This window comes from Pristis pectinata, chromosome 5, assembly GCF_009764475.1.
Source record: "Pristis pectinata isolate sPriPec2 chromosome 5, sPriPec2.1.pri, whole genome shotgun sequence".
NCBI lineage: Eukaryota > Metazoa > Chordata > Chondrichthyes > Rhinopristiformes > Pristidae > Pristis > Pristis pectinata.
Window position 1 is genome coordinate 38,223,746 of NC_067409.1, and position 26,997 is coordinate 38,250,742.

General features: G+C 39.4%; 1 protein-coding gene across 2 annotated transcripts in view; it reads right to left on the reverse strand.

The window, feature by feature from the left end:
• LOC127570580 (G patch domain-containing protein 8) overlaps positions 1 to 26,997 on the reverse strand; it is a 554,058-nt gene that overhangs the window by 340,610 nt on the left and 186,451 nt on the right. The window contains exon 1 of one of the 2 annotated variants that reach the window (XM_052016259.1): positions 24,121 to 24,502. The exons of the other annotated variant lie outside the window; for it this stretch is intronic. Coding sequence (XP_051872219.1) covers positions 24,121 to 24,231 — 111 coding nt within the window. The 5' untranslated portion in view covers positions 24,232 to 24,502. Of the gene's footprint in view, positions 1 to 24,120; positions 24,503 to 26,997 lie in introns of those variants that run through there. 2 annotated transcript variants of the gene reach the window in all.

A 26,997-nucleotide genomic window follows, 5' to 3' on the forward strand; every position in this document is an offset into this window, starting at 1 on the left:
AATGAATATGGTGTCACGAACCAGCAACAAAAGAAACACACTGAGCATGATTCAGTGTTAAAAACTATTTTATTAATCACTACTTATGATAATACGTAAAATAAAAGTAAAAATGTTAGTATGTTAGAATTCAAAAATGTTAAACCTCGAACGTTAACCCCAAAACTAAACTCTTCATGTGTGTGTGGGTGGCAAAGTCCAAAACTCCCAGTGCGCCTGTTATCCGGCTGCTCGGAGGCTGAGGCTGCAGGATCGCTTGAGGTCAGGAGTTCTGGGCTGCTGCGGACTATGCCGATCGGGCATCCACATTAAGTTCAGTATCCATATGGTGCTTCCAGGGGAACTCGGAACCACCAGGTGCAATAAAGAGGGGTGAACCGGCCCAGGTCGGAAACATGAGCAAGGGCTTCTTCAACAACCACCGTTGTCTGAAGATAAGACGTAGACGTAGAGCAACATAGAGAGAGTAAATACGAAATTCAAATGTTCCACGATGGAACCCAAACGACACTTCAGTGTTTACTCGGTAGTGACCTCCTCACCCCGAAAAGCATCCGAATCGTGGTCGTCCACACACAAATACCTGTTTCCTTCTACAGGTCAGCAACAAAGTGAACTCCACCGGATTACTTCCAACTTCCATACATGGATTTCTGTGGCAAACACAGTTATTGTTTCTCATCCATCGATAGAGAACACTAGCAAGCTGGTGTCTCTCTCCCTTCTCTCTCTCTTCTTCCTTCTTCTTCTTCTAACTTCTTCAACAACGTCATTACGTCCTTTATCTTCTATTGACGTAAGCACACCCCACACACACATACACACACACTCTCTATCTTAAAGGGACTTTCACTGAGTCTGTAACAATGGTCATACAGCAACTAAGGTTGATCAGCAGCATGGCCTGAAGTGACCATGAGGCAAATAAATTTAGGGCTATTGTCATCCTCCTCATGACAGACAAAGTAGTCTATCCATGGTACAGCAGCTGTAGTTATTGCTGCAGTTGTAGCAGATCTCTTTCAGCACTTTCCTAGAAAAGTGGAGTCTCCAGATGCATTTCTCTTTATATAGGTGCATGTAGAACATCTGCTCCTGTGGAGTCTGGTTAGATGTGCTTCCTGTAGCACCAAAACAAATGCACTTAGCAGCCCAACTTCTCAGACACATTTTTGTTTTATTATTACATTTACTGAGCCGCAACAAGAAAATTGACATGCGACCCACAGCACAAATCAAATTCACCCAACTTTCTGTCCATTTTTCAGTTACGTGCTGTGAAAAGAAATAGTTTGGTTTCATGAATTTTCTGTAGCTGTAACAAAACAAAACATGATTCATGAACAAAATGAGAGCCTAAAATACTGCCATGCTGGCATTGTGTCTAAAAGTAAAAATAATTAATTCTCTTAAGAAAGCAACGTGGCATCTGGCAACAATGCAGATTTATTGGTTTTGCGTTGGCCTGAGGTCAACAGAATTTGATGTAAAAATTCTCATTATCCTCTTTAATAATGAGAAAATGATCTATAAATAGGTAGCAACTCCATTACAAAGCCTTTGTTTAAGAAAACTAAAATTACTTCAAATCAGGATTACTCACTAATTCTTTGTCAGAAACATAATTCCAATCTATTGAAAAGCAAAAATTGTAGATACTAGAAATCTAATGGAAATCCCAGTCTGTCTGTCTGTCTCTCATTCACTCTATTTAATATCCTGGCTCCAGCAGCAGCCCTGGACAAGTGGGCTGCATGTGAGCCCCGGGCAGCATAATGAAAATCACTGACCTGATGCCCGTAATTCAGAAGTGAAATCTAAACCGTAAGTAATGGTCATTGGTTCAAAATTAAAAAGGCTTCAAGCAAGATTTAAGATTGAATTTTTGCCCAACAAAATAGTGAAAATGGAACAGGTTTCCAGTTAAGATGGCTTATGCTGTGTGGAACCTGACTACCCATCCTGAGCCCTATGTTGTGTGTCAGGATTGGATCAGAAAGGGTTATGTCAGGTTCTGCCATGCCACCCTAGCTCAGTACTTTATCCAGGCCAGGATGGTTTAACTTACCATTACCGCATGTGTACTCTGTTCTTGATGAACAGCTATATATGTGCAGCATAGCAAATCATTTTTTTCTGTTCTTCCGCATTTTCCTTTGGGTCAAGTCAGGTCAAGTGTGGGAAAAACTATGAGTATTCAGGCGTGGGTTGGGTTCAGATTGGACATGTTTAGGTCAGGTTTGGGTTGTGATTTAATTCCGTACATGAGCAGCCTCTTTAATGCTGCATGGATTAACTGCATTAATTTTTGTTAAAAATATACAAATGGTGAGCTGAGAGAGGGATTGAGGGTTATAAAGATTACAGATCCAGATCAGTGAATTTTGTACACTCTGCTTTAAACATGGAGGACAATTGGTCAAAAAACAGGTGTAATTTGAATGTAATTATTGTAAAGTTTTACGTGATTACTTTTGGTAAACAGGAAGGAACGTATTTAAACATTTTTGGGGGGTTATAGACATACTGTAAGAGCAAGTCATGGTCTGTGGAATGAATGGCCTAACAGGACAGATAGGATTTGTTGAAATCTTATTTTCTTAAATAGTACAAAGAAACCCTTAGCTTGCGGTGAGGGTTAGAGATTCACAAAATCATCCACAAATGCTGGAAAATCAGACATGCTGTGCACAAATTTTCATCCATTGAAATGAGATTGTCAAGAATTCTTATACCCTGCAGCACTTAAGGGTGAAGTGCATTTTCTGTGGTCAATGGGAAAGGCATCTTTCAAGTGTCGTGGACATACCCTGGGGCAAAGATTTCTGATTTAACCACCGAGGTACTGATGAAACAAGTTCATGAGAGGAGGGGGCCCCTCATTTGGTTGGCACAGGGTAACATGGAAGGGTGTTGAAAGGGCATGCCAAGTGAAGCCACTGTGATTCAATGAGAGAAGTGGGACATCAAGCTTGGTTGTGGTATGCAGCAAAATTCAGGTGTCACCAGGAACAGCCTTTCTCCACTTAATGCAGAGACAGGTACGAAACAAATTCACCTCTGCCCTTGTTAATCATTTGTTTTGCTGGTTCTTCTATTCGCTTGTATGTCAGCAAGGAAGCACCTTTCTGCTGTTCTCCCCTTTCCAAACCTGCTCCTGGACTACTTTTTAATTGTAGCCATACTTGCTTCTTCTCCTTGTACTCCTTCCATAATAACAAGTTGAATTGCACATGGCAACTAATGGAAGGCCTTTCCCAGATCTATCTTTAGCTAGTTCCACCATCTTTGCAGGAGAAGCTTGCAAGATGACTGGCACAGGAGGAAGTCCTATCATTCAAAGTTATAGAAAAAAGCCACAAAGCTCACAATCACTAACGGTAACAACAAAAGAAAAGGACTGGCACTAGAGAAGGGTTTCCTGCCACCTTCACTATGCCTACACTGTAACTGCAACACGCACTCTTACTACTCAAACTGAGGAGCTGGAGTTATATTACAGTCTCGGAATTGCTTGCCACTGAAACAACATTGCTTTTATTTGCTTGTGTAATTGGCTCTTGCTAAGTAATTTCAGCAGGTAGGAAACCATGTTGAACTAACCCACTGATGGGTCTGGAGTCACACATAGGTCAGACCAAGCCAAAGACTACAGATTTCCCCACGTCACTTATCACCTCAGATCTGCTCCTCTGATGACTGATGCTTCAATCATTAGAAAGAATTTTAAATCATTGATGAGATTAAACACTTCTATCAGATCTTCTGATAGCCTTCTCTGCTTCATGGAAAACAAGACAAGCATTGAACAGAAATAATTCCAGTAAAGTTCTTCCTAATCCTCTCAAATACTTTCACATCCTTCCTAAAGTCTGAATTGGACACTATACATTTGGCAGTATCAAACTTGTACTTATATAGATTTAACACAACTTCCCACCTATTGTGCACTAAACCTTCATTTGTTTATTTATTGATGCTTCATCAACTGCTTCTCTAACTAATACTGTTACACTCAAAGATCTGTACACAATCACTCCCAATCTCTTGCAATTCCCTTTAAAATTATACACTTGGCATGATTTCTCTCTTTATTCTCTCTAATGTGTAGAAGAACATAAGAGACAGGAGCAGGAGGAGACCAATCAGCCTTTGGAGCGAGTTCCACTATTCAGGAAGTTCATTGCTGATCTAATCTTGGCTTCTCTCTCACTCTCTCTTCTTCCCCCTTGACTCCTTAGTAGTTCAAATATCTGTCAATCTTCATCTTGGACAATACAATGACGTTGTAGACAATGCAGCTGCCTCCGTGGTGGGTAAGTTAATGGATGGGATTCTGAGGGACAGGATCTATCAATATTTGGGCAGACAAGGTTTAATTAGCAACCCAAGTTCAACTCTCACCTCCAAAGCTGCCTGTGTAACTTTTGCATGTTCAACCTGTTTCGCTGGGGTGCTCCAGTTTACTCCCATATCCCAAAAAGGTGCTGGTTGTTAAGTTAATTGATTACTATACATTTTCTATAGTGTAAGTGGCTGGTGGGAGAAACAGGGGATGTTAACAAGCATCATTGTGAGAATATGTGCAGAGAGATTGCAGAATAATAGAGTAGTATTTGTGGGAGATTTTAACTTCCCTAATATTGACTGGGCAATAGTGCAAAAGGCTTGGATCGATTGGAATTTATTAAATGTGTCCAAGAAAGTTCCCTTAATATATAGAGGGCCCTACTAGAGAAGACGTAACACTAGACCTCCTCTCAGGGAACGAGGTGGGGCAAGTGACTGAAGTGTCAGTCGGGGAGCACTTTGGGTCCAGTGACCATAATTCTAGTTGGTTTAAAATAGTTATGGAGAAAAATAGGACAGGTCCACAGTTTAAGGTCCTAAACTGGGGCAGCCAACTTTGGAAGTATTAGGTGGGATCTTGCAGAAGTCCATTGAGACTATTTGCTAGTGGGAGGCTTTTAGAAGTGTGATATCAAGAGTCCAGGGGCAGCATATTCCTGCTCAGGTGAAGGGAAAGGCTGGCAAGTTTAGGGAACCCTGGTTGACGAGAGATATTGAGGCTCGGGTCAGGAAAAAGGAGGCATTCATTAGGTCTAGACGATCAGGATAAAGCAAATCCCATGATGCTGCTGCAAGTAAGTTTTGCATTGCACTTGTGCATATGACAATAAACTCGACTTTGGCTTTGAAGTTCAGGAGTCCACTTAAGAGGGAAGGCAAAAAGAGGATATGAGAGAGATCTGGCAGGCAGGGTTAGGGCAAGTCCCAGAAAATTCTATAGGTATATTAAGAGTAAAAGGGTGGCTGGGGGAGAATAGGTCCACTTAAAGATCAGCATGGCTGTCTAAGTGTGGAGCCACGGGAGATGGGTGAGATTTTTAATGAATATTTCTCATCATTTTTTACTGTAGAGAAAATGATGGATGCTAATGAAATGAGAGAAATGTGTGATGATATCTTGGACCACATGAATTAGCAGGGAGGAAGTACTGGAGGCCTTAAAGCACATTAAGGTGGATAAATCCCCAGGGCCTGACTGAGTGTGGGGAAGAAATTGTGGAGGTCCTTGCAGAGATATTTGCTTCATCTTTAGCCACAGGTGAAGTTGGAAGACTGGAAGGCAGCTAATGTTGTACCATTATTTAAGAAGGGCAGCAAAGACAAGCCAGGGAATCACAGACTGGTGAGTCTGACATCGGTGGTGGGTAAGTTACTGGAGGACATCTTGGGTATCATTTGGATAGCAAGGTCTAATTAGGGATAGTCAGCATGGCTTTGTGCATGGGAAATTGTGTCTGACAAATCTTAGTTTTTCGAAGAGGTAACCAAAAGGATAGATGAGGGTGGGATAGTGGACGTTGTCTATACGGACTTTAGAAAGGTCTTCGACAAGGTCCCAAATAGTCATAGAGTTATACAGCACAGAAACAGGCCCTTTGGCCCAGCTGGTCCATGCTAACCAAGATGCCCTGTCCAAGCTAGTACCATCAGCCAGCATTTGGCCCATAACCTTCTAAATCTTTCCAATCCATGTACCTGTCCAACTGTCTTTTAAAAGTTGTTATTATATCTACCTCAACTACTTCCTTTGGCAGCTCACTTCATATAGATACCACCCTTTGTGTAAAAAGTTGCCCCTCAAGTTCCTGTTAAATCTTTCCCCTCTCACCTTAAACCTATGCCCTTTACTTTTTGATTCCCCACCTCTGGAAAAGAGACAGTGCATTCACCCTATCTATGCCCCTCATGATGTTATACACCTCTGTAAGATCACCTCTCAGACTCCTATGCTCTAAGGAATCAAGCCCAAGCCTGTCCAACCTTGCCCTATAACTCAGTCCCTCAAGTCTTGGCAGCATCCTTGTAAATCTTTTCTGCACTATTTCCAGTTTAATAACATCCTTCCAATAGCAGGGCAACCAAATCTGAACACAATACTCCAAGTGCGGCCTCACCAGCGTCCTGTACAACCTCACCATGATCTCCCAATTTTTATACACTGTGCCCTGACCTATGAAGACCAGTATGCTAAATTCCTCCTTCACCACCCTGTCTACCTGTGACTACACTTTCAGTGAACCATGTACTTATACTCCAAGGTACAGAATGCAAGTCTAGTCTGGGAAGGTTAGATCTCATGGGATCCAGGAGAGATAGCTAATTGGATTCATAATTGGCTCGATAACAGGAAGCACAGAGTTATAGTCGAAGGTTGTTTCTCGGACTGTAGGTCTGTCACTCTTGGTGTGCCACTGGGGTCGGTGCTGGGACCTTTGTTTTTATTATTTATAGAAATGATGTGGATGTGAATGTACAAGGCATGGTCCAGAAGTTTCCAGACAAAACTAAAATAGGTGGTATTGTAGACAGTAAAGAAGGTGATCAAAAATTACAGGGGAATTTTGATTCGCTAGGTAAGTGGATTGAGGATTTCAATTCAGATAAGTGCAAAGTGTTGCATTTTGAGAAGTTAAACCAGGGAAGGACTTATACAGTGAGTGGTCGGGCCCTGGAGAGTGTGTAGAACAGAGGGACCTAGGAGTACAAATACATAGTTCCCTCAAAGTGGCCTCACTGGTAGACAGGGTGGTGAAGAAGGTGTTTGGCACGTTGACCTTCATCAGTCAAAGCACTGAGTATAGGAGTTAAGACATTGTTGCAAGACGTTGGTGAGACCACAATTGCAGTATTGTGTACAATTTTGGTTGCTCTGTTATAGGAAAGACATAATTAAACTGGAAAAAGTACAGATAAGTTTATTAGGATGCATAACTTGAGCGTCTGACTAATAGGGAGAGGTTGAGCAGGCTAGGACTTTATTCCTTGAAACATAGGATATTGAGGGGTGATCTTACAGAGGTGTATAGAATCATGAAGGGCATAAATAGGACAATATGCACAGTCCCTTTCCCAAGGTGGGGAATCATGAACTAGAAGGCATCGGTTTAAGCTGAGTGGGGAGAGATTTAATAGGAATCTAAGGGGCAACTTCTTCACGCAGCGGGTGGTGTGTATGTGGAATGAGCTGCCAGAGTAAGTGGTTGACACTGGTACAATAATAACATTCAAAAGATAGAACATAGAACATAGAACAATTACAGCACAATTCAGGCCCTTCGGCCCACAAAGCTGTGCCGAACATGTCCCTACCCTAGAAATTACTAGGCTTACCTAGTTTGGATAAGTACAGGGATCGGAGGGGTTTAGAGGGAGATGGGCGATATGTGGACAAATGGGACTGATTTGGTGGGTACTATGGTCAGCATGGACAAGTTGGGCTGAAGGGCCTGTTTCCACACTGTATTTATGACTCTATGAATAGATTGCAGGGAGATAAGTGAGAGAATAGGATTGATGGCAAAGACTTGATGTGTCAAATAGCCTTCACCATATCATAAGAAATATAAAATATATTCAATGACTCCACCATCTGAGGTCTGTGGTGCAGAGAATTCCAAACAGTCACAACCCTCTAACGGAAGAATTTCTCTTCACCTCCATCTGAAATGAAATTATACCCACTAATTCTAGATATTCTCCGTGAAGAGAAACACCTTCTCAGCATCCACCCAGTGAACCAACCCGTCTCTGAATCTTACATGCTTCAACAAGATTACCTGTCATTGTTCTGAAGTCTAATTCATTTAAGCATGGTAGTGTAGCAGTTAGCGTAACACTATTACAGTGCCAGTGACCCCGGTTCAATTCCGGCCGCTGTCTGTAAGGAGTTTGTATGTTCTCCCCGTGTCTGCGTGGGTTTCCTCCGGGTGCTCCGATTTCCTCCCACATTCTAAAGATATATGGATTAGGAAATTGTGGGCATGCTATGTTGGCGCCGGAAGCATGACGACACTTGCGGGCTGTCCCCAGAACATTCTACACAAAGATGCATTTCACTGTGTGTTTCGATGTACATGTGACGAATAAAGAAATCTTCAAAAATCTTAAAAACCTGGTTGACCTTTATTCATATACCAACCCCTTCAATCCAGCAATCACACTAGTGAAACTTCTCTGCATCGCCTCCAAAGCAAGCATTATCCCTTAAATATGGAAACCAGAATGGTAAGCAGTACTCCTGTTGTGGTCTTGCCAATGTCTATAAACTTGCAACAAAACATTTTGTAGACTTACTCCATTCAAATAATGATTTGCTTTTTCATTCTTCCTTCCAAAAAGGATGAACTTACATTTTCCCACATTATACTCCATCTGCCAATTTCTTACCCACTTATTTAACCTACCATATCACTTTGCAGGCAAGTTCTGTCCTTGTCACAAATGCGAACCTAACTATCTTTGTATCATCAGCTAACTTGGCTAAATATAACTCAGTCCCTTCATTCAAGTCATTAATATAGATTAGTTGAGGCTCCAGCTATGATCCCTGTGGCACTCCACTAGTCATTGACTGCCATAATGAAAAAGATCAATTTATCCTGACTCTCGAGTTTTCTGTTGGCCACTCCCCTATCCATGTGCTCATATCTTGTGCAGTAACCTTTCACACTTTATCAAATGCCTTCTAGCTAACCAGATAAAGTAAATTTACTGGTTTCCCTTTATTTTCACAGAACACTAGCAAACTTGTCACACGCGATTTCCCTTTTACATACACACGTTGGCTCAGCTTGATTATCTTATAGCTTTCTAAATGTCCTCTATTACTTCCTTAGTAATAGATTCCAGCATTAACCCAATGACAGATGAGAGGCTGACAAGTGAATAGTTTTCTGCTTTCTGTCTCCCTCCTTCCTTGAATACTTTTGCAGTTTTCCAGTCTTCTGGAATGTACAACGAATATGTCCACTATCCGTACAGCAACCACCTTTTAACAACCAGGATGCAGACCATAAGTTTTGTTGGTCCATAAATTTTACAGGCATTGGTAAGATCACTTGTTGATCCATGAATTCTTTTGCCACTTTTTTTCTAGAAATTGTTTGTTTCCTTCCTCTCTATAGCTCCTTGATTACTTATTGGTATTAGGATGTTTATCTATCATGAAGACCAAGTCAAAATAATTACTTAGAATCTTTGCTATTTCTTTATTTTCCATTATTAATTACCCATTCTCATCTTCTGAGGGACCAACTTTACTTTAGCTATTCTCTTACAGTCTGTTTTTGTATCTCATACTAGTTTACTCCCCTACTCTATCTTCTCACTCTAAGGATTTCCCAGTTCTCTGAACTTTGCAACATGTTATGCTTTTTCTTTCCATTTCATCTTTAACTTCCTTTGTTGGAAGCATCCTTCTCTTTGTGCCTTTCTTTCTCCCTAGAATATCCTTTTTCAGAAATTTAAGAAATACTTCTTTAAATGTCTGCCTTGACAATCTACTGTCTGACCCTTTGATCAATTTTAGCCAACTGTAATCATACCATTGTAATTGCCTTTATTTAAGTTTAGGACACATGCATATCACCCTCAAACTGAATTTTAAATTCTACCATGCTATGATCACTAGGGAATCCATATTTCTCATTTTATGTTTCCTTAAGTTGAATTTAATCTACCATGTGTCCACCCATTCCATCTCTCTGACAAAGTTATTATCTTTCTCAATATTTACTGCACTTCCAAGTTTCATACCATCAACAGACTTCAAAACTGTGTTCTGTACCCTTAAGCTTAATTCAACAAGATGCACTTCAAAAATTGCAGTGGTCCAAATACAAAACTTTGATGACCTCCGCTCTTCCCTCCCCAGTCCAAAGATATCTATGTCTTTTACACTTTATCTAAATTTGTGTCCTTGGAGGTACTGCCTCTTTTATTCCAGGGGCTTCAATTCTGCCAAAAAGCCTGACATTCCTTCATCGGATGCCTATGACGTCCACATACACATCAACTAAAGTGCTTCTATCCACTGCCTCTGCTGCCTCATCAAAAAATTCAATAAAGAAAATCAAACACAATTTGGCCTTAACAAATTGTGCTGTCTCTCCTTTATTAATTCACAAAATTGAATAAAATCCCCATTTCTTCATAAAATCCCTTACATGTACTCAAATCTGCAAATTAGTGCAGTAACCTCTGTTACATGATGATACTTGACTATCAGATAAATCTTTAATATAACACAGGAGACAGTTTTATATGCATGACCAACTTTATGCGTTATTTTAAAAATGGGGAATACTCAGATAGTTTAATTTAGTTATCTGGACGAATGCAGCTCCAACATTCAAGTCGCTTGATACCTACGATCCAGAACAAAGCAAGCTGCTTGATTTCACCACCTCCTCCATTCTAAACATATACGTACTCCACCACCAAGGCACCTTACCAGCTGTGTGTACCATCAGTGAAAGGTATCTTGGCTACTCTAACTCTCCTAAACCAAAACCTTTATAGGCAGCAAGGACAATGTCAGGAACATAGGAAATTACCAGCTGTAAATTCCCCTTCAAATTATACAACATCCAAACTTGGAGGAGAATCTAAAGGTGGTGATGTCCCATCCTTCTCATGGAGCCCTTTTTTTTCTCCCTGGAATATACTTTTTCCTTGAAGCTGTGTTTAAATCCTCAAATTCTCCACTCAACAGCATTATGAGAATACCTTCACCAGAGGACTCAAGACGATGGTTCATCACCACCTTCTGCAGAATAATTGAATAATTAGGGATAGGTGACAAATCACAGCTTGCCAGCAATGCCTGTCCTGTAAATGAACAATAGAGTCATAGAGCTATACAGCACAGAAAAAAGGCCCTTTGGCCCATCTCATCCATGTCAACCAAGTTGCCAAACTGAGCTGGTCCCATTTGCCTGCACTTTGCCCATATCCCTCTAAACCTTTCCTATCCACATACCTGTCCAAATGTCTTTCAAATGTTGTAATTGTACCCACTTCTATCACTTCCTCCGGCGACTCTTTTCATATCCAGACCACCCTCTATGTGACAAAGTTGCCCCTCAGGTCACTTTTAAATCTTTCCCCTCTCACTTTAAACCTATGCCCTCTAGTTTTGGACTCCCTTACCCTGGGGAAATGACTGTAGTTATGCATCTTATCTTTGCCCCTGATTTTATATACCTGTATAAGGTCACCCCTCAGTCTCCTACACTCCAGGGAAAAAAGTCTTAGGACATCCAGTCTTTCACTCTAACTTAAACCCTCCAGTTCCAGTAACATCCTCGTAAATCTTGGCACATTAGTGTAGCGGTTAGCATAATGCTGTACAGCGCCAGTGACCCAGGTTCAAATCTGGGCCACTGTCTGTAAGGAGTTTGTATGTTCTCCCCGTGTCTGCGTTGGTTTCCTCCAAGTGGTCTGGTTTCCTCCCACATTCCAAAGACCCTCAGATTAGGAAGTTGTGGGCATGCTATGTTGGCGCTGGAAACGTGGCGACACTTGCGGGCTGCCCAAAGAACACTCTATGCAAAAAGATGCATTTCACTGTGTGTTTCGATGTATATGTGACTAATAAAGATATCTTATCTTAGTTTAATGACATCCTTCCTACAGCAGGGTGACCAGAACTGTACGCAGTACTCTAAATATGGCCTTACCTATGTCTTTTACAGCTTTAACATGATGCCCCAATTCCTGTACTCAATATCCTGACCAATGAAGGCAAGAGTGTCAAATGCCTTCTTCACCATGCTGTCTACCTGTGTCATCACTTTCAAGGATCTATGTACCTGCACCCCTTGGTCTCTCTGTCCTCTGACACTCCCTAGGGCCCCACCATTTTCTGTCCTGCCCTAGTTTGTCTTACCAAAATACAACTCTTTGCATTTATCTGAATTAAACTCCTGCCATTCCTCAGCCCACTGGCACAGTTGATCAAGATCCCATTGTAACCTTAGACAACCTTCTTCACTGTTCACTATAGCACCAATTTTACTGTCATCCACCAATGTATTTTGCTTACAGGGTGAATGAAACTGTTGGGCTGAATTTTCAGTATAAAATGAAGTTTGCTAGAAGTAACAATTTAAATAAAATATAATTTGAAACATGTCAGTAGCAAGGAAATGCTACACAAATGAATGAATTAACTGTGTTGCCAATTATAACAGAAAAGCAAGATTTATTTTTTATGTCAGCTTTTTATGTCAGTTTTTTTATAGCTCAATGACTAACAGAGTACAAAAATTCCCAATATCCCTATAAATTTAATTCAATCATCATTATTCTATTTCACAATCAAGGCGCTTCTGTTTTTTTCGTATTTCCTGATATTTCCTTATCATCAGTTTATATATATTTTTAAGTAATACTAAAGATCATGAATGCAGATCTACTTTTCATTTTCTGTAATTCAGGGAGAAACTTGTATTTCTTTAACCTTATTTGAATAAATATACCTAGAATTTCCAGGGATATTGTATCTCTTGTGTGTTCAAGCTTTGCATTCTACAAGTCATTCTCCATTAATCGTCAAATCCCAAGGCTAAATATTATCCAGTTGATGCTATTACTGGGAAAGAAAGACGACTATAGTTAATTAAAAAGGTAATTGAGAATTGACAATTCAGCATTGACTATTTTAATAACAGCCAGTGCTCAACTGGAAAGTAAACCAAGATGATACTTCTGCTCCTAGGTGTTGCCTCAGGGTCAGGAATGATTTCCATTCCATTTTTGTGGGTTCTACATCGATGAGGCCAATGTAGGATCCACAGACCCTCCCACAGGTAGGGTCGGAGATGACTGACAGGGTCGGTGCATTGAGTGGGTGGTTCTGCAATCCCAACAATTTTCCACTCGGCTTTCCATCATAGAGACTTCAGATGCTCAGTGTCTTCCCGGATGCACCTGCTCCCTTATGAGCACACAGTTCAGGAACTTCCACAAGTCATTGAAGGGATTCCATTTTTCAAGGACAATATCCCTAAAGCATTCTCTCTCCTCTCTTATTAATCACTTGTCATGACAGAGCTCAAAGTAGAGTGCCTGTTTCAAGAGCATGACCTTGGGTGGGTCAACAATGTAGCTCACCCCTCAGAGCCAGCTGAGTGGGATCACAGCCTTGTTGCTGGGGATGTTCACTTTTCCTGCAAATGAATTTGGAAGATTTTGCAGAGACAGCATTAGTGGGATGAAGAATTAAAGTGGCTCCATCCCTCTCCTGCTCTGACTGATCTGTCTCTGGCCACCTGCACTGTTACAAAGAGAAAAACTTGAGGAACATCACCTTCTCTTCTGTCTGGACATATTGCAGCCTTCCACACTCAATATCAAATTCTCCAACTTTAGGTAACTTGTTCTTTCTGTCTGTAACAGAACTGGACAGTTCCCCTTCACCGTCCACACGTGATTCTGGCTCAGTTTTTCTCTCTCCATTTGTATTAGCGGTTCTGCTGGGCATGTCCCTCAGCCCTGCTATTAACAATACATAACATCAGTGTAATCATTCCCAAACTACTCCATTAACTCATTTCACCTGGCTTCACACAATCACAAATATTCACTCTGTCCTATCCATCCCTCCAACCACTTTCTCTGAAAATTATCTTTTTTATCTTTCTTGCACAGTCCTGGTAGAGGGTCTTGGGCCTGAAACGCTAATTTTGTTTCTCTTTCCACAGCTGATGCCTGATCTGCTGAACGTTTCCAGCATTCCATGTTTTTATTTCAAATTTCCTGCCGACCCCATCTTTGGACAAGCCAGGAAATGTCTACAGAAATATTCCCCAAGTTTAATGGAGACAACATAAAAGCAATTGCTATGAGAAGTGCAATTTATTAGACATTATTACGAGGGTAGTAATATAACTGATCCTTTTGCATCCATCCAATCACTGTCCAGCCAAATCTCACTGCAGCACCATGTTGAAGTTTGCAAAATTTACAATGTGACTTCTAACATGAATTCTCAATATCAAGCCACAAGAAGTTTTGATTCTTTTTATTTCTCTTAATAGTGCTCTTATTGCGTTACCTCACACTTCAGTCAGGTATTTTACAAAAGAACCATTAGAGTATGTAATAAAAATATAATTATTGTCCTAAAAGATGGAATCTATAATAACAAGGCATAGTTCTTTAAGGCCATAAGATCTATTTCCAAAGATTAATTAATGGATAATTGTTCCTCTAAATCAACAGCTGGTTTGTAAATCTGCTTCCTCGCAAGGTCAGAAAAAAACTAGCATGAAAAATATGCCATTTCACTTTCTTTTTATGTTCACTTTCTTTTTATGTTCACTTTATATGCATTCCACTTATTTGATTTTTGTGTATAGATTTTTCTTAACTTTATTCTTACAATTTAATAGCTGCGGTATCGTTAGAAGTGGGAGATAGGGAAACACCAGCTCTGAGATGTTGCCAGTGAAAGGGATCTAAGTGCCTTAGCAACCTACACACTACTGTGCTCTACCACTCATCCTTCTGATGATGTGATCAGTACCCATCAATGTATAAACATATATTACAAAAAAATTCCATAAAAAGTGATTTCATTTTGGTATTCAGAGCAAGGCTTTCTAAATGTGTTCGCTCTGTAAAATTATACAAAATGAAAATTATGGTAAAAATACCTATTCCATCCACTGGATTTCATTTTGTAGTTTGTCAAAATCCATATGCACTTCACTCAATTATGTAAAATATATATACTGGCACTGTAGAATTTTAAGTATAGAATTGCACAGTTTCTGGATGTAAAGTACAAATTTCTCCCTGATAGTTTTAATCTTTCATAAATATTGCAAAATAGTTACATGGTCGTGGACTAATTCTACATGACATTAAACACTGTGCATAAGAGTTTTCAGGTTGAATAATCATGGCGCTTTAAGGTAAGCCACGCTAGAGGTGGAACCTTTAAAGTTTTATGAAGCCATTTCAATGTTTTTAATTCGGAAACACAAAAGGCAGTGATGTGTAAATGTACAAGCAGCAAACTCAGTACATGGCCAATGACCTTGTGTCATGATGTCAGAACAATAATCTAGCCCTTAATCCCAGCAAGACAAAAGAGCTGGTTGTTGACCTAAGGAAGCGGGAGGGTGAACACAACCCTGTCTTCATCAACAGAGCTGCTGTAGAGATGGTTGACAGCTTCAAGTTTCTAGGCATCCATGTCACCAGCAACCTCACCCGGTCCCTCCATACTGATGTGGTGATAAAGAAAGCATATCAGCGTATGGACTTTCTTAGGTGCCTGAGAAGATTCTGCTCGTCCATAAGGATTCTGTTGAATTTCTACAGATGCACTATAGAAAGTATCCTGACGGGTTGCATCTCAGACTGGTACGGCAACTGCTCTGCTCTGGACTGACTGAACCTGCAAAGAGCGGTAAACACTGCCCAGTCCATCACAGGCTCATCACTTCCTTACATCCAATCTATCTTCGTGGTGCATTGCTTCAGGAAGGCCAATAGTATATAAGTTCCTTGCCACCATGGCCATTCCCTTTTCTCTCTTCTACCTTCCGGGAGAAAATACAGTAGCTTGAAAGCCCGCATGACCAGACACAAGAACAGCTTCTTCCCCACTGCTATCAGACTTCTGAACCAATCATCTCATTTGCATCCCCTTCCCTGTGATGCTGCCATGTTCTCGGACTCCTAATTCTACCTCTCTCAGTTATTCTGTCATTGTCACTTCAGCATTTCTTTTTGCATTACTTCAGATTGCATTAGTATATTTGCACCATTCTGCTGTGTTGCACTCTTTGCTGTATTTATTGTTGTATTCATTATTATCATGTATACTGTTTACTCTGTGAGCTTCATGCGAGCAAGGAATTTCATTGCACCCTGGTGTATATGACAATAAACTAATCTGAATCTGATCTAATGAAAAACCGGGAACAGACCGTCTCTTGGCAAGTGATAAATTATTTTTGATAAAGGAGTCTACAGCTATAATTCTCTACTGCTTGAAGTATAACTCAGTTGACCTGTGACAGACTTCAAGTGTCTACTTTGGGAGAGATAATGCTCGAATTTAATGGCCACATTCCTTCTACATTCACAAGTTACAAACAAATCTGAACTTTGGATACCTTCCATCTCACTCCCTTCTCCAAGCATTTGGTGCAATTGGTTGAGCAGAATGGATCTCCACCTGTATCCCATTTTTATCAACAGGAATTTGATAAATGCTATATCTGTCAGATGTCCCCTCAGGAACTGTGTGCTGCTAGGAAAGAAAAAGGAGCTTTGGATACGACCTTGGGGAACTCAATATTGCCTTACACTTGTAAAACCCTTTCGGATAAAATATCCCAGGCATCTCACAGGAGCATTTCACAAAAGAAATTGATAGCTTGTCAAATATAGAGATACTGGGAATCATCAAGATATGCTTTAAGGAGTGTTATTTAGAGAGATAAACAGGAGAACAGTTTAGGGGTGGTGGAATTTAGGAATTCAGGACCAATCGAATGCATAGTCACCAAATGCAAGAAGATAAAAATCATGAGATAACTGCTGGAATGAGATTCAAAGTCATTGCTATTTTCTTGGGATACATGACTTGTTCAAACAGAGGAGAATCAATGGAGTAGGATGATATGTTTGATCATACTCAAAGCCACTAGAGCTTAAGAAGGATTTCTGCATTACATGTACTATAACAGAGAAAGTCATTTGTGACCTTAGGGTGGTAACTGTTTTGTGAGCATTATGGAAATTATACACAAGGTTTGTGGAGGGGAACCTTTGGAAAAGATAGAACTGAATTGAAAGACAGCAGCACATTCAAAGAAAAGAAGTTAGAAATTATGTGGTAGTTGGAAAGGATGAACAGGGCAAAGGAAAGATTATACTTCCATGTAATTGACACTAATGGTTAAATTTGATGACCCCAATTCTGTTGAAGCACAGAGTACTCAAGTTGAATCTGCAATTAAAATGCCAGGGAAGGGAGGGGAAAAAAACTGAGTTGGGAAGTATATGGCAAGTAGGTAGGCAGTCCTCTAACAAACCAGTAATTCTACTGAATTTTTCATCACCTAATCACTGTTTAACCCACCTGAATGAGGAGCGTTTGATGGCTCTGGGACTGTACTCATTGGAGTTCAGAAGGATGAGGGGGGATTGAAAAGCTTGGATAGAGTGGACGTGGAGAGGATGTTTTCAGTAGTGGGAGAATCTAGGAGCAGAGGGCACAGCCTCAGAACAGAAGGATGTCCCTTTAGAACACAGATGAGGAGTAATTTCCTTAGCCAGAGGGTGATGAATCTGTGGAATTCATTGCCACATATGGCTGTGGAGGCTAAGTCATTGGGTATATTTAAAGCGGAGGTTGATAGGTTCTTGATTAGAAAGAGCATCAAAGATTATGGGGAGAAGGCAGGAGAATGGGATTGAGAGGGAAAAACAAATCAGTCATGATCGAATGGCAGAGCAGACTCGATGGGCCAAATGGCCAGAGTACTCTCTACTCCTATGTCTTATGAATAAAACCAGATAATACTTTAAATGAGAGGAGAAATACATGATTCTAAAAACCTACTTTTCAAATTTGTAATCAACAATAAAGTTTGATGTAACTGTTTCCAGCAAAGCTATTTGTCATGTTGACAGGACATAAACATGATGTCATTCATGCATGTTACCTAAACTCATCATGGATGTTTTCCCTTAAGGCTTTGTCTGTATCTTCTATTTCTCATTTATTATTCAAAATAAAACCATTCATGACTCTGCTTAAATATATTTCAGCAAAATATATTGGTTAACAACTATTTTCTAGCAATCTAAAAAAGCAATCTAAAAAAAACTATTCTCTAGCAATCTAAAAGAGTGGCACAGTAGCATAGCAGTTAGCACGACGCTATTACAGTGCCAGCGATCGGGGTTCAATTCCCGTCGCTGTCTGTAAGGAGTTTGTATGTTCTCCCGTGTCTGCGTGGGTTTCCTCCGGGTGCTCCGGTTTCCTCCCATATTGCAAAGACGTACGGGTAGGTTAATTTGGGTTTAAAATGGGTGGCGTGGACTCGTTGGGCCGGAAGGGCCTGTTACCACGCTGTAAATAAAATTTTAAAATTTTAAATTTAAAAAAAACACCTAATCTGCTTACCACAGAAACAAAACCAATCTATTTTCCTTTTCAATGTAAAAGTTGCTGTCATACCTCTATTGTTAAATGTTGTTCCATTTTTAGAGTTGCTTTAAATTTATTGCATGTTCAATGGATTCCAAGTTGTTTTGATGTTAGATAGAATTACAGATGCAACATCTGTCACTGCACAAACATGCTGTCTGGTTAATGGGACAAGGCCACAGCTTACTGAAAAGCTCAGCTGCTGTGTCCTTAGTCCAAACAAATCGAAAACTGCTGAGTATCTGAAATACTCTTCAATTACAATTTTTAATAAAGTTGGGAAGTTAATTAAAAAAAAATGTGCCATATATTCTGATGTACAAGTTACAGTACCGCATATGCCCAAAGGTCCATTAAGTTTCAGAGAGAAACTTACTGGATGCAATCAGTAAGATTTACATTGAAAGATCAACTGCAAAATGTATTTCCTATAAAATAGTAAATACACATTTTATAATGTTCTGAGTTGAATTACTACTTTAACTATTTCATTGTTAACAATTTTTCTTTTAAAGCCTTAGATTGGTTAAAATATGGTCTAAAGTAGTCTGAATTCAAAACTATAAGCAAGGATTACTTCAGCCTTAAAACTTATTTATGGACTTCCCACTGTTAAATCATACAAAGCATTATGTAAATGCAAGACTTCCATTAAATATTAATATCAAATTAGATAAGAAATGAATCTCTCAGAATTGACCTTAGGCATATTAGTGAGTAGACATTTAATATTTCCTTCAAAATATTGTTGCTCGCTACTTTAACAGTGACATTATTATATTTCAGTGAAACTGGGCAAAAGTTTATGTATATGTTAAACTTATGTATGCAAATATCTCAACAGATCAGTTTTAAGTTTTGAACATACTATTTTGAACCATGTTTAACCAAAAGAGCACTGAGTGAAAATGGAATTCAAATTTAAGATATAAAACGATGTGTGACACTTATGTACAACAAGTAAGCAGGATATAAATTACACAGTAACATTAAGACCATAAGATATAGGAGCAGTATTAGGACCTTCAGTTAGGACTGAATCTGCTCCACTATTCAATCATGGCTGATTTTTTTTTCTTAACCCCATTCTCCTGCCTTCTCCCGTAATTCTTAACCCCCTTACCAATCAAAAACCTATCATTTTCTGCCTTAACTACACCCAATTACTTGGCCTCCACAGCCCTCTGTGGCAATGAATTCCACAGATTTACCATCCTCTGGCTGAAAAAAGTCCCCTATCTCAGTTCTAAAGGGACATCCTCGGATCCTAGACTCTCCTAATAATAGAAACATCCTCTCCACGTCCACTCTATCCAGGCCTTTCAGTATTCAGGAGGTTTCAATGACATCCACCCCATTCTTCTGAACTCCATCCTGTACAGGCCCAGAGCCAAGAAATGCTCTTCATACATTAAGTCTTCCATTCCTGGGAACATTCTTGTGAACATCCTCTGGACACTCTCCAGGACCAGCAGATCTTTCCATAGATACGGAGCTCAAATCAAGAGACTGTTTGCCATTTTGATGATTTATCTCAAAACGATATATTGCAAACTCTGTAAATGGGTTACTCAAAAAAAACTATCATGTTTTCAAGCTTTAAAACTACACCCACGCAAGAACAAGTAAAAGTTTCCCTTAAGTAAATGGCTTTTCAAGTTTAAAGATCTCCTGTGGAGAGTGTAGGGATAAAATCAGCAGTATGCATTGCTAACTGAATGAAAAGAACTGATGATAAATACTCATCAGTATCTGAGTGAAAACTGCAAGAAATTTCCAGAATGAGAACCTGCATTTGAATTTCAGTATTGAATGAAACTAAAACTAATTTATGAGAAAGTTTTCTGTCCAATTTCCTTCCTAAGACCCACACTTGGACATGGTTCCACCATGCCAGCCCAAAATGGCACCCAGTGAAAACTTCCATGTAGAAAATTAGGTGGCAAGTGTCATTAGGTTTTTATTCACAGCGTAGCATTAAAGCTGAGCCACTACCTCTCTGCAACCTGAGATCAATCAACCATCCCTGTCCAAGAAACGACTGTAGTAATTTCTGGTCTGCATGTGTAACATTTATCAAATTAAAATTTAAGTTTACCTCATTTCTCAGATTCTTGGCAGTATACCAGACATAGCCCCTTACCAGGAAGGATAGCTCTATCTCCCAGATTAGAAGGGGTAGATAAAATACAATTGATACAAAATACACGGATGGAGACTAGGTAAAGAAAATGGTGTGTGCACCCACCTCTCTTCAGATGATATACAGCAAAGAAAACTAGAAATATGGGAGAATTGGAGTACTGTTGAAAAATAATGTTTTGTTTTAAGAGAGAGAGAATCTGCATACTATACAGTTATGTACGTGGTGTATTTGCATTAAGCTTATAAACGTACTACTGCAACAAATTTCAGCTCACTAAAACCACCATAGGGGAACAAATTCCTTTCATTTACAAGAAGGTATCTGAATCTTGGAATCACATTCCTTTTACTGACTGTGCCTACAGGAGTAAGCCTTGCTGCACAGCTGACACCACCAACATCACCCACCCTCCCATCCAACTCCGAGCAATATATTGCAGTTACTAGCTGCTCTAATGAACTTAACATCATATGGTCATAGTGGATATTATATTAATACATCCTGTTACTAATTTAGATAGGCTAAAACACATCAATAATCAGCAATCACATTAGGTTTGTAATAAAAAAAAGACAGCTAGATTGTTTAAGCAATAAACATCTGTGCCAGATGATTAGCTAAACAATAAAAACAGAAGTACTAGAAATACTCAGCTGGTTAGACAGCATTTGTGGAGACAGAAAATAAAGTTAATGTTTCTAGCAGAGCCAATGTTTTCCAATTCTGACAAAGGATCACGGTCTCCAAATGACAGGGCACCTAAAAACTGCTTGCCACTATCCCCTGGTGCAGCCTTCCATCAGTGCTTCAGTATGGCCCAGCGCAGAAAAGGGGCTATCTCAGCGCCAACAGCTGTGTGGACTCACAGCTTTGACAGCTGGAGACGTCCCATACCCGTACACATGGGCTGTTAAATATCGGTGAAGATCTTTAACATTCACAAATATTCAGTAAAATTGTGACACAAAATAAAATAAATGGAGTAAGGAAAATTTTAAATACTAGTTTTTAAATATAAAAGAAATTTAAGTATTGCCACAATTTAAAAAAAGTAATTAAAACTAACTGAAATTAATAATAAAAAACTAGTCAGCTTTCTCCTGTGGGTGATCTCTTGCATTAATATGAGTGGTAACAGATGTGCCTGGGCCAAGTTTAGCCTTGCACAGGCTCAGTGCATAGAATTCCCATCCTAAGAGCTGGAAAGCTTGAGGAAGGTTGTGCTAACCCAATATGTTCTCTAAAGCAATACAGGAACAATCACAGCTGCCAGTGACTTCGGCCAACCTCAGCACTGGAAACTGGGACCTCCGTGGGGTTATCCGGGTCAGTCTCGGCATTAGCACTGATGCAGTCATAGAAGATTCCCCTCATTAACTGTGTTTCTCCCTCCACAGATGATGCCTGATGAGAAGTATTTTCTGTTTTGATTTCAGATTTCCAATATCTGCATTATTTTATTTTCCTCTGATGGTCAGACAGTAGAAAACTATTAAAATATATGTAAATAATTAAACACGTTCTTTAAAAGATAAATAAAAGTAATAACATATAAATAAGTAAGAACATTAAACTAATGCAAAATATTTTTTATAAAGGAACTTACCTTCTGTTTTGCCATCTAATCTGGAGCTCTACAATTTCCACTAAAATCAATGGAGTCTGAAGAGGATCCCAGAGCAGCATAAAATGCTGGGGAATTTCTGCAACTGGTTGGATGTATGAACTGACAGATTCCATATGCTGAATCTTTCAGTAAATCAGGGTCTTCCATGTCTAATAGCATTTGTGCAGAAATCCCAGACTAAGTTAGTCAACAAGATTCAGCCCTTATAACTTGCAACAATGCTCAAATTTTATTCTTTGTCCATGGTGACAAATTTATCAAATGAAAAGTATACAATTTAGATTTTATGGTGATTGAAAAAATGACAAATAAAAGTACTCAATCTTTCCATGATACCAAATCTGCTCTACAATTTCCATTTCTTTTTCAATTATTAAGAAAATATAAATATTTTTGAAACTTCTGAAGCAGATTTGCTCAAATTAAAGAAAACTTTATGTTAAAAGGATGTCAGAGAGCTTCAGATAGAGATGGGAAGCCTTTGTAGACCAGTTGACTTGCATTTTCATCTTTTTAATGATACACAACTCCGTGGGTCAATACTGAAAGTATATTTCTAAGTGACTGCAACAAGAAACTGTTAGAAATATACAGAAGACAAATGCATGTTAATGGCTCAAAACGATCCAAGTCACGATATGCTGAGGGAAACATGGTTCTATACAAATATTTACAAAGACTATAAAGCAGTTAATTTATTTGCAATAATCCGGAAGTATAGACTTTTAACAAACACAAAGTATATTTGGCAATACCCAACATTTCTCTTCCGAAGGAATTATGCTGCTGCATAAAACGTCGCACCATTGTTGCAACAGAATACAATTTGGCAATGAGAAACATTTGAATGAATGAATGAATGAATCAGTTGCCATATAACTCTTAGTAAGCTACCTCTGAATTCAATAGAGTTGGATCTGTTCTCATGAGTGTCAAATGCGTTTTTATTTAAATTCCCATCTACCGCCCGTATTCAGAATTACCTTACAGTGAAATTACGGGTTAAAAAGTCAAAAAAAAAACAGAATTTGTGGTGTTGAGGCTTTTGCATGCAAACGGTGATGAGTCTCCCACATGCACAGAGAATACCTGAAGGGGTAAATTCCAATCAATGTCAGTCAAACGCCTTTCCCATGACAGAATTGTTATAATGTGAACTACCTGCCCAGTGTGCTCTTGCAACTTCTGACATTTGCATCGCAGGTATGTTATTAGCAAAAAAATATTGTCAAGGAATCTAGAGTAGGTTCAAAGCGCAACAAGATCTCTCAGCTTTCTGCTGATGGTTGTTGTAGCCTTTCATTTCTATTGGAAACTGCTAGCATGACAATCTGATGATAAAATTGGTGTTTTAACTCAAGGGTCTAAACAAGGACAATTGTGCACCTGCAAAACAGGCTGCATCATTAAAGAACAATTGTATTTGTAAAATGAAAACGCAGTAAACACAAACGATGCTTGAAATAATTGTTCGGCAAAAGTAACTTTAACGTTCAGCCACGATCTGCTCCTATATATAGACAGGCAGCGCGCCAGCATTCTAATTCACTAACTGTTTCACGAGTTTCTGGATTCCGAAACCCCATTTCCTTGCTTCAACCATACATAATATGATAGATATGTATAAACTCACACTTATTGCACACGCCTTCAATAGTAATGCACAACCGAAAACAACATGATTTTAAAAATCAGCTTCAATTTGTAAGCCAAAATATCGATGGCCACATATTTCCAGAAGGTACAATGGACGCAACTGTAACAATGTAAAAAAGTTTATTACATGTAATTAAATGGAAAGAAAAGATGCATGGAATTTACCAGTGCTTCATTCCCATTCTTGCACAGGGGACCTCTAAAAACTCCTTTAATGCTTCTAAAATGCCCATTGCTGAGATGTGTTGAGCTGATCACAAGGTAATAGCACGCCATACGGTAATGAGTCTCCCATATGCACTGAGATTTGACATAAGCAGAGGGAAATCAACAGCCGCACAGGAAAGTGAGAAGAGGAGCCCTATCATGCAACACCTAGGCACTGTTTTACTTCACCATCGGCAGGCAGAGGCATACAGTCAGCCAATGCATCGGCTCCGACAATTAAATGACGAGGCTGCAAATCCATGCACTTCCCGAAACGCAGACCATGTGAAAATGCTAATCCTCCGTCTCGGGTAAGACAGGAAAATCCACACTATCTGACAGATGCAGCAGATCGCCACTGCTCCAACAGTCAAATGGACAAAAGACCGTGCTGTGCGCCGTCCGTGATAACGAAGTCCCCTTTACGCACTGCTACCAGCCTCCGATACCACTGCTTCAGTTAAACTGCAGACTGCCCTCAAAACCCAGGTATGACAGCCACAAATGGATCGCTAACCCAGCAACTGCCACACAAGACACACAGGAACAGGGGGTGGGTGTTTGGGGGGTGGGGTGGGGGGGAGACTGTTAGATTTCCACAGATGACAACTTCCAATCAGCAGCACGTTTAACCTAAACTGACTGCAACCACATTAAGAACTCTTCCAGTTATTTTTTTTTATTTTCCCCCCTCAGTCTTTTAGTTTCCTCGTATTTAGCCAGTCTTCTCTTTCGTTTCCTCCGGCTGAATTTGCTTGCTTATTCTCTGCATACTTTCCCTTTGATAACCTTTCTTTTCCCTTTCTGGCTCAACATCAAGCTGCAGCAAGAGCAGCAGCAGCCCTCCCCGCCACCCCCCTCCCTACCCCCAGCTGACTGTGGGAATGATCAATCCGGTTCCAAATAGGGTATAAAGAGGAGGAAACAGAGAAGAATCACTTTATCGTCTTACTGCCATCCTCTTCAGTAACATGCATTTAGCTGAATTGTTTCATTTGCTGTAAACAGTGCCACCAGGGAGCAGGCTGGACCAAGGCAGCCCCGGACGGTGGAGTGTCGGAGGGAAGAGAAACCTCAGTTATTTTGTTTGGAAACGTAATTAGCGAAATGCCAACTAAACAGCAGCACATTATAAGCAGACTGGCCAACAAAGCTCCTATTGTTTACACAGCTAAAATGTCATGTTCACTATGAAATCTATGATGCTTTACCACCGAATAACAGTGTACACAGGGAATCCTTTGACGGAATGAAAGAACTCTACAATGTACAAGTCATTGTTCTGTCAAACTCTTTTCAGGCTTATGATGCTAATCACTCTCCACCCTGGCAAACTACTGTATGTGAATTGAATTCTTGCAGGACTAATTATTTACATGCATAGTAACACTATTCTAGTGCACAAATTATTAGAAACATTTAAGTTATAGATATGGAAAAGTATAGACTGAAACAGGGATATATTCATCGATTAAGGAGACTCTCCTGCCCATTATATAATTTGCCATTTGGTAAGTGCCTTTTATCAAAATAAAGACCCTCCCACACCTTAGGTAAGTGATTTATTTTGGAGACACAGGAGACTGCAGATGCTGGAATCTGGAGCAAGCTTACATCAAGTAGTTGGATATAGATTTCTTACTTTGCTAAGATATTTTGTCTAGTATAATGAATGGGTTGCCCAGGGAATGGCCAATATAAATGCATAATGTTGCTTTTTAATTTGAATTATTTGCACAATTAGTACAGTGTGCAAAGATAAAAGTTTAAAATTGTTTCTCTACAACAATTTAGTTATACCTTATTTATATGTGAAGAGAGTTCCCTCCTCAAAGAACATTCTGCACCAATAATAAAACTAAACATCTTGTAACAGGTCATTAATCACAAAACTCAACAGTCATCATCATACTAATAGTCTTCATAAGTATCTTAAAAATGCTGATCTGTATTCTATTACAGATTCACCCACAAGAGGGAACAATTTCACAAAACTGGCAATTTCTTAGAGAGATCTATTTGAAGCAAAAAGTGGTGAAGCTCAAAATGTGAGGCTACAATTAGGAGTAACAATAGACCAGGAGTTGGAGGAGAAAATCAATAACATATTTTACAGCCATGACATCACAGCAACAAAAGACTACAAATTTCCTTCTATTCTTTTTGTTTTCTTTGACTGAAACCATGCAAGTCAGCATTGGAATATTTCACAGTCAACAAAATTATTTTAAAAATCTCCATCTGTTAGTTTAACTTGACGGCCTAAAACAATGAGATCTGGTCTACGATTGGCATAAAACACTGGAGATTTTCAACTTATTACAATCAACAAACTTAATACTTAATTTCCTCCAAATAGATCTTAAACCAGAACAAAATGATTTCTCCCACCCTCCCAGCAGTGCTATGAAATAGAATAGTTTTCTCAAAGAATCAGGCAAAACCACAGCATGTTATTTCTACATATGGAGACAGGTAGGAAACAAATTCAATGGCAGATAACTTCAAACAGTTCTCATTGGTGCACTTGCCCAATTCTGGTGACATGCAAAAATCAATACATAAAGATTGTGTAAAGAAGTTCAATCGAGTGTCCTAGTTTGCTGCTTTCTAAACCAGAAGATATGTCATTATTTTCCCTACTCACTTCTCCCAAACTCTGCAAAATGGCTGCTCAAGCAGCTTATTACATGATAATTATTAAACATGTTAAAATTATTCTTCTAAGTGAGATACCTACACATAAATTCACCAAAATCTGATTGAAGAAATAAATGCACATATCTAAAAAGGATGATTGGAACCATAGCAACATTTTATTTTGTTACTGTTTTA